Source organism: Hyperoodon ampullatus (assembly GCF_949752795.1).
Source record: "Hyperoodon ampullatus genome assembly, chromosome: 4".
Classification (NCBI taxonomy): domain Eukaryota; kingdom Metazoa; phylum Chordata; class Mammalia; order Artiodactyla; family Ziphiidae; genus Hyperoodon; species Hyperoodon ampullatus.
The window spans coordinates 26,754,083-26,762,491 of NC_136917.1; the positions used below are offsets into that span (position 1 = coordinate 26,754,083).

The 8,409-nt window shown below is 56.2% G+C and overlaps 1 protein-coding gene across 1 annotated transcript; it reads left to right on the forward strand.

The window, feature by feature from the left end:
- Positions 1–1,611: 1,611 nt before the first annotated feature.
- APBA3 (amyloid beta precursor protein binding family A member 3) lies at positions 1,612–8,180 on the forward strand (the record flags this gene model as incomplete). The annotated part of the gene is made up of 10 exons (XM_079703120.1): positions 1,612–2,187; positions 2,276–2,315; positions 5,418–5,563; positions 5,694–5,780; positions 5,886–6,047; positions 6,405–6,584; positions 6,705–6,917; positions 7,559–7,678; positions 7,765–7,905; positions 7,984–8,180. 10 exons carry the CDS (start codon positions 1,612–1,614, stop codon positions 8,053–8,055), a joined length of 1,737 nt encoding a protein of 578 aa, XP_079559246.1. The 3' UTR covers positions 8,056–8,180.
- Positions 8,181–8,409: the final 229 nt, after the last annotated feature.

The following is an 8,409-nucleotide window of genomic DNA, read 5'->3' on the forward strand; positions in this document are numbered from 1 at the left end:
GTCCCGGCCGCCTGCACGTGCACGTTTCCGGAGGACGTCTGCGGCCGAGGGGTGCTTGGGAGTTGTAGGCTCCTAGAGATTTATGGGAAATGTAGTATTCCGGCCGTAAGCATACGTTAATTGTGATTTCTTTAAACTTTTGTAGCTATCCCCAGGTGCTGCACGAGGCGACTTCCAAAGGATATCCGACTTCTTGCCCTTCAGTTACTTATCACTTACTTTAAGTATCACAACTTATACATCCTTGATTCTAGTCAATGAGCAATTACTGAAAACCTAGAACTAATAAAAGTTAACACTATTATTAGGCTCATTATTTTCTAAACCTATTGTTAAATCTGTAACTAGCTCGATTTCGTTTAATTAGGAGGTAGGTACTATTATTATCCTTACAATTGAGGAAGCCTGAAGTTTAGGGAGGTAAAGTTAAGCCAGGCGAGCCATTCGGCCGCCCTACTGAGTGCCACACCGGAAGTCTGTCTATAATATGGTCTCCGCGTCGCTTCCGGTGTCCCTGGAGTCGAAAGAGTCCGCCTCTCACGCTCCTTTAGTATTTTCCAGTCCCATTTCTTCCCATCTGCCATGCCTTGGAATAATGAACAAAGCCGTAGCAGTCAAGCAGTGGCTTTAAACCGCACTTTGCGGTTCAGGAAACAGGCTCAGAAGCCAGTCCGAGCTTTCGCTGTGCGTAAATGAAGGTTCGGGATTCGAACTCACGGTCCCAACATCTAGCGCCCCCGCGCGGCCAGGCTGGCTGAGAGAACTACATTTCCCAGCAAGCCCCGCGGGCGTGCGCATGCCCAGTGGTCCAGGAGCGCTGTGCGGACAGATCTGCCAGCGCCCAGTCCGGGAATTGGCGAGCGGCGGCGACTGGCAGGACCGGACGAGCCAGGGAGCGGGGTCCTGGGGGCCTCGCGGGTTGAGGCCATCTCGGTTTGGGAAGTGAGTGTGCCGGCGGAGCAGAGCGAGGTCTGGAGCCAGCGCCTGAGGTCACGGGTCTGAAGTCCTGAGTCTGGGGTCTACTAGAAGACTGGGGTCTTAACTCAGCTTTAGGCTCGAGTTGTGTCTTCAGGCTGGGTCTGAGTTCCAGGTCTGAGTCTGGGGTCGATCCTGAGGGTGGCATTGGAGGTTTTGAGATGAGAGTCCGCTTTCTGGCATCTTGGAACTCTAGTATTAAGTCTGAAATTATGGGTCTAAAGTCTTGGACTGAGGTCTTGAGTCCTGGGTCTCGGCGACCTACACCGGTCGGGTCTATATAGTCAGAGTATGTCTCCAGCCTCCACATCCCCGGGGAGGAAGACTTGGAAGAACCAGGGCTGGGGTGAACAGGGTCCACGGATGGGGAGTGGTCTGGAGCAACGGGTACAGGGGAATCCCCCGGGGTTTGGAGCCTGGGAAGCCACAGCCTTACAGTTGCTCATTCTGCACCTCAGTTTCCTTGTCTGTAAAATGAGGATCATAGCAGAACCTTCCTTGCGGAGTATGATGGGGATTAAATTATGTGTCCTGTATGAATACATACCAGGTGAGAGCCTGGTACCAAATTGGCAACCAGGAAATCTCATCTTTGATTCTCTCTTTCAGATGCTGGCTTGAGCCCAGGGTCCAGGCATGGAATTCCTGACAACCTCCCAACCCCCTCCAGGACCTCCAGCCATGGACTTGGAGGAGCCCAGGGACACACTTTCACCCTCTCAGGACCTCACCCCTGATTGCCAGTGGGACCCGGCACCAGGAGGCCCTGGCAGCCTGAGTCAGATGGAACTTGACGGGCTAAATATTCAGGACCTGCTGCAACAGTTTGAAGCTCTGCCAGGTGATCTGGTGGGCCTGTCCCCAGATGGACCCCCATGCCCCTTGCACATTGCTACTGGCCACGGCCTGGCCTCTCAGGACATCACTGATGCCCATGGACTCTTGTCCGCCGAGGCTGGCCGGGAAGACTTGCTGAGCCTCTTGCAGCAAGACGAACGCCCTCCTTCCCAGTCAGGTCCCCAGGAACCTCCAGACCCTGCTCCTCGCCTCTTGCAGCCCCCTGATGACCCAGAGGGGGATATGGGCCCCCAGGAGTGGGCAGAAGGAGCCTCTGTCGAGCAGGACGAGGGCAGGAGCTCAAGCAGCTCCCCAGAACCCTGGCTGGAGACAGTACCTCTAGTCACTTCTGAAGAGCCACCTGCCAGTGCCCAGGTAGAGCCCGCCCCGCCCCCCCAGACCGCTCCACTGCTGGGAGCCAAGCAGGAGGACTCAGGCCTACCCCTCTTCTGTCTTCTTCCAGAGCCCCGAGACCCTGGCTTCCTACCCTGCCCTCCAGGAGGGTGAGTGTTCCACCCACCCTGGCCCCAGGGACTTCGGGGTTTCAGAATAGCCCGACTCAAGCTCCCAAAACCTGGCACAAAGTTTGCCAGTAACGAGTTGCTTCTAGAGAGGTTCTGAGGTTGGTTTTGAATAGATTCCAGACAACTGAAAGAAGAGAGACAATCCTGAGAATGTTCTAGAATGAATAGGGAGCGTTAGGGCAGACTTGGCAAATTGTAGCACTTGACTTGATTCTAGAGCAAGGGTTGGTAAATTACCATCCGTGGACTTTCTGGTATGTTTTGTGAGCTAAGACAGCTTCTGCATTTTTATTTATTTATTTAATTTATTTTTTTTTGGCCACGCCACGCAGCATGTGGGATCTTAGTTCCCCGACCAGGGATTGAACCTGCGCCCCCTTGCAGTGGAAGCGTGAGTCCTAACCACTGGACCACCAGGGAAGTCCCATGCTTTTTTTTTTTTTTTTTTTTTTTTTTTTTGCTGTACGCGGGCCTCTCACTGTTGTGGCCTCTCCCGTTGCGGAGCACAGGCTCCGGATGCGCAGGCTCAGCGGCCATGGCTCACGGGCCTAGCCGCTCCACAGCATGTGGGATCTTCCTGGACCGGGGCACGAACCCGCGTCCCCTGCGTCGGCAAGCGGACTCTCGACCACTGCGCCACCAGGGAAGCCCATGCATTTTTATTTTTATTTTATTTATTATTATTTTTTAATTTATTTTTGGCTGTGTTGGGTGTTCATTGCTGCTCATGGGCTTTCTCTAGTTGCGGCAAGCAGGGGCTGCTCTTCGTTGCGGTGCGCGGGCTTCTCATTGCGGTGGCTTCTCTTGTTGCAGAGCACAGGCTCTAGGCGCACAGGCTTCAGTAGTTGTGGCACGCGGGCTCAGTAGTTGTGGCTTGCGGGCTCTAGAGCCAGGCTCAGTAGTTGTGGTGCATGCGCTTAGTTGCTCCATGGCATGTGGGATCTTCCCAGACCAGGGCTCGAACCCGTGTCCCCTGCATTGCCAGGCAGATTCTTAACCACTGGGCCACCAGGGAAGCCCCCATACATTTTTAAATGGTTGAAAAAACTTGAAAGAAGAACATTTTTTGACAGGTGAAAATGATAGGCAATTCAAATTTCAGCATCCGCAAATAAAGTTTTATCGGGACAGACTCATGACCATTCATTAGCATGTTGTCTGTGGCAGCTTTCATGTTACAACAGCCAGACTGAGTAGTTACAATGGAGACCATCTGGCCCGCAAAATAAAAAATATTTACTCTTTGGGCCTTTGCAGAAAAGCTTGCCAATCTGCTCTCAAGGCATGAGAAGTACCTGTTCTGGCCACCTGGAATGTTCTAGAACATTCTCCCCCACACTATCTGAGGCTCTAGGTCAAAGAACAAGTTCTGTGGTTGTGGGAAAGGAAGCTGGTTTGAACTTGTAGTTCCAAGAAGGTTCTAGAGTCATGGGTGGAGCTGTGATTCACCTAGAGAGTTCCAGAACCTAGCATTTTGCCTGTGGTTCTAGATTAAAGTGACCTCAGCTGATGAGGGTGTTCTGGAATGATGAACAGAGCTGTCAGGTTCTACTCAGACTGGGGAGCTCTAGAACCATTGAGTGAATAGAATTTATCTCTGGTTCTAGACCTTTAGGAGCTGTACTAGAACTGGGCAGAACTGTCCAATTCTAGAAAGTTCTACAGCTACACAACAGAAATAGAATTTGAGCCACATGTCACTTGAAATTTTTTAGTTATCCACATTAAAAAAGCAAACACTAAAAATTAACTTTAATAACATTTAAATTAAGCTCATATATTTAAAATGTTATTTAAACATACAGTCAACATTTTATAATTTTACATTTTTTTTTATGAGAGCTTCTAAATCCGGCGTGCATTTTACACTTACAGCACATCTAAGCCCAGACCAGCCACATTTCAAGTGCACAATACCCACATGTGCCTGGTGGCTACCATATTGGATGGTGCAGTTCTAGAACCCAGAGCAGAGTTATCTGTTGTTCTGGAATGCTTAGATCATGAAGGACAGTGGGCAGAACTGGCTATCCTTTAAGTTCACGGGAATGTTGTTTCATTCCCTGTGGCCTGTGTTTCTCCAAAAAGCAATAGCTATTGGTTAGAATATTCTAGAATCACTGGCACTGCTGTCTGGCTCTAGGTTGCTCAGGGAATTCTAGAGCCATGGGGGCAAAGCTTTTTGTGGTTCTGAGCTGGGTTGGGGGGATTCTAGAACCATGAGCAGAGTTGTTCGTTTCTGGATTGTTCAGATAATTCTTAGAATTGCCCAGTGCATCTGCAGTTGTGAGTTATTGAGGGGATTCTAGAACCACAGGAGGAGTTTCCCAATGCTATCTTGATCAAGACGTTCTGGAATCACGTAGTGGAAAAGTGTGATTCTGGAGCAGTGTAGGTTTCTAAAATCCCAGGCAGAATTCTGTGGTTTGAGACGTGTCAGGGAGTTCTAGAATCACAGATCAGGAACCACCTGGGTTTCTGGACAGTATGAGAGTCTGAGGTATATGGACAGTTTCCTCTTTCTACTCTGTTTGGGCAGTTCTATGACCATGGAGTAGAGTTGTCTGTGGTCCTGGGCCGATAGAGAATTCTAGAGCAGTGGGCAGAGCTGACTGGCTGTAGATTGATTGGGATTCATCCAGCAGAGTTGACTATGGTTCTATAATGTCAAGGGTTTTAGAAATAGGAGTGGGACTGTCTGGTTCTAGCCTGATTCCTGGAATTCTAGCAACACAGGGCGGTGCTGTCTATGGGCACTAGAGCTGTTTCTGGCCGTGGTTCTGGATGCAGAGCCTGCTCCTGAAACCGCGTCCTCTGCCTGGGAGTCCTTGAGCTGTGGACGGAGCTGGCTCTAGACTGACGGAGGGCTCTACATCCATGAGGGCCGAGCCACTGATCTGTGGCTCCGGCTGATGGGGTGGCTCTGGGACCGTGGGCAGACGTGTGTGGCTCCAAGTGCCAAGCCGTGGGGCAGAACTCTCTGTGCTTCCAGACCATTCAGGGCTCTGGGCAGAGCCCGCAGGGGTAGGCGAGCCTGGCAGAGGTTCTAGGGGGCTGACCCGTCTCTGCTGTCGCCCTCAGCGTCCGGCCCCTGTGACCACGAAGACCTCCTAGATGGTGTCATATTCGGGGCCAAATACCTGGGCTCCACCCAGCTGGTGTCCGAGCGAAACCCGCCCCCCAGCACGCGCATGGCGCAGGCCCAGGAGGCCATGGATCGTGTCAAGGTGAAGCCAGGGGCCGGCAGGTGGGTGGGGGGCAGGTGGGCTGCAGGCCGGGTCCCCCGAGACCCTCTGAGCCTGGCGGGTCAGAGTCTGGGTCTTTGGGGGCCTCCACGTCCCACCCCGCCCCCCGCAGGCCCCCGATGGGGAGACCCAGCCGATGACAGAGGTAGACCTCTTCGTCTCCACCAAGAGGGTCAAGGTTCTGACGGCTGACTCCCAGGTACGGGGCCCAGGCCTGGCCTCTGGGGCGTGGGCGCCTCTGCTGAGGGTGAGGCCGAGCGAGGCCCCCGCAGCCCACCCAGCCCGGTCTCCCCGCCCCCTCCAGGAGGCCCTGATGGACCATGCCCTGCAGACCATCTCCTACATCGCCGACATCGGCAGCGTCCTGGTGCTCATGGCCCGGCGGCGGCTGGCCCGGCGGCCGGCACCCCAGCCCCACAGCCGCCGGCTCTACAAGATGATCTGCCACGTTTTCCACTCAGAGGACGTGAGCAGCGGGCTCCGGGTGTCCTGAAGGCGAGGGGGACCTCACAGCGGCCCCTGCTCTCCACCAAAGCCCCACCTGGTCGCACTGTCACCCCAGCGTCCTTCCGTCCTCACCCTCCTGAAGGCCCTGAGCCATATATTCCAGGCCTTCCTGTAAGAGCCTGAGACTGGCAGCCATCTCCCCAAACCCTCCCTGCCCCAGGCCTGTCTCCCTTCCCCTCCCCCTAGATGCTTGGCCAGCGGCTGGCAGGCCAGTCCCACTTGGGGGTGGATGGGCTGGTAGTAGGGATGTCAGTGGCTGGGGGGGGACCTGAAGGAGGTGGGTGGGACCCCCAGAGAGGTGCCGCCCACCCCACAGGCCCAGCTCATCGCCCAGGCCATCGGCCAGGCCTTTGCCGTGGCCTACAGCCAGTTCCTGCGGGAAAGCGGGATCAACCCCAGCCAGGTGGGCTCCCAGCAGAGCCAGGGGGCCACGGGCCCCGGCCACCTCCACAACGGGGACCTCGACCACTTCTCCAACAGTGAGAACTGCAGGGAGGTGAGCAAGCAGGTCCCCCCATCCCGGCCCACCAAATGGCCCTGAAGCCCTCCCGCGCCCCCCACCCACCTCCTCCTACCTCCTCCAAGCAGCCCTGAAGCGCCACCTGTGACCCCCCAGGTGTGCATCGAGAAACGCCGGGGTGAGGGTCTGGGCGTAGCCCTGGTGGAGTCGGGCTGGGGTTCCTTGTTGCCCACGGCCGTCATCGCCAACCTGCTGCACGGGGGCCCCGCCGAGCGCTCAGGGGCCCTCAGCATCGGAGACCGCATCACCGCCATCAACGGGACCAGCCTGGTGGGGCTGCCCCTGGCCGCCTGCCAGGCTGCCGTCCGCGTGAGTCCTCCGGGGTGGCCGGGGCAGAGGGCCTGCGAGGGCCCCCCAGATGGCAGGCCCCCCCTCCCCACATGGCCAGGGAAGTGAGCCCGAGGCCAGGTCTCTGTGTCTCAGTCCAGAACGGGCAAGTAGAGCTTCAAGTCCTACCCGCTCCTGTGCACTCTGGGAAACCGAGGCTCAGAGAGGGTAAGTCCAGGGACACCGCTCTGGTGCGGGAGCAGGATTGGAACACAAGGCCTGTCCTGTCTGCCATGAGGCAGCAAGTGTATTCTTGAGTTGCCCAGACTGGGAGACTGAGGTTCAGAGATGGGGAGGGGCCTGGCCAGGCCAGAAGGGCAAGTCTGACACGGTTCACGCAGTGTGTTACTGAGTGCTTGTAACCGTGCCTTGTGGGCACTGCTGGAACCTTGCTTTTGACCATGAGGAAACTGAGGCCCAGGGAGGTGAGAGGTGGCACAGCTCTGATTCCAAGGCCGCCCAGCTCTGGTCTGCATTCTTAACCACTTCTCAAGGGGTCTTGTAGAATCTATAGGTTCCATTTTATGAGTGGGTAAACAGGCCCAGGAGGGGCTGCAGCCCAACAGGAAGTCTGGCAGCCCCCCCGGAGGCCCAGCCAGGCCAACAGCCCCCATCCTGCACAGGAAGTGAAGTCTCAGACGCTGGTGACCCTCAGCATCGTCCACTGCCCACCGGTCACCACGGCCATCATCCGCCGGCCCCACGTCCGCGAGCAGCTGGGCTTCTGCGTGGAGGACGGCATAGTGAGTCCCCAGCCCAGGGACCCGGTGGGGGGTGGGCGGCCCCAGGCGTGGCCCCCTGAGCAGCGTGGCCCTTCCTGTCCCCCCAGATCTGCAGCCTCCTCCGGGGTGGCATTGCCGAGCGCGGGGGCGTCCGCGTGGGGCACCGCATCATTGAGATCAATGGGCAGAGTGTGGTGGCCACGCCCCACGCCCGCATCATTGAGCTGCTCACGGAGGCCCACATTGAGGTGCGCTGCGCGGGGGTGGTGGGCGGGGCCTGAGTGGCAGGAGGCCACCTCCAGCTGCCGCCTCCTCTCCGCCCCCAGGTCCACATCAAGACGATGCCTGCTGCCACCTACCGCCTGCTCACAGGCCAGGAGCAGCCGGTGTACCTGTGACCAGCCACCTTCCCCCCACCACTGTGCCTTAGCCCCCGCTGGCCCTGGAACTCTGTCCGCGGACCCTCCTCGGCTGGCCAGGGCCCCAAAAGTTTCTTGGTTCTACATTATTTTCTTATGTAAAAAATTAAAAGCTTATTGAATGGGCAAAGTCTCAGATCTGGGTCTGTGGGGTTGAGGGAGGAAAGACAGCACCCTACTCTGGCCCCTTGTCCCTGGAAGTCACTAGAAGCCAGTGCTGTGAAAATACTCCATTTATTAAAGATCGGGCAGAGGGAGGCAGGTTTCCAGGTTCTGTGTAGGAAGCTGAGTCTCAGCTCCAGGGAGAAAAAGGGAGGACAGGCCAGCTGGCCA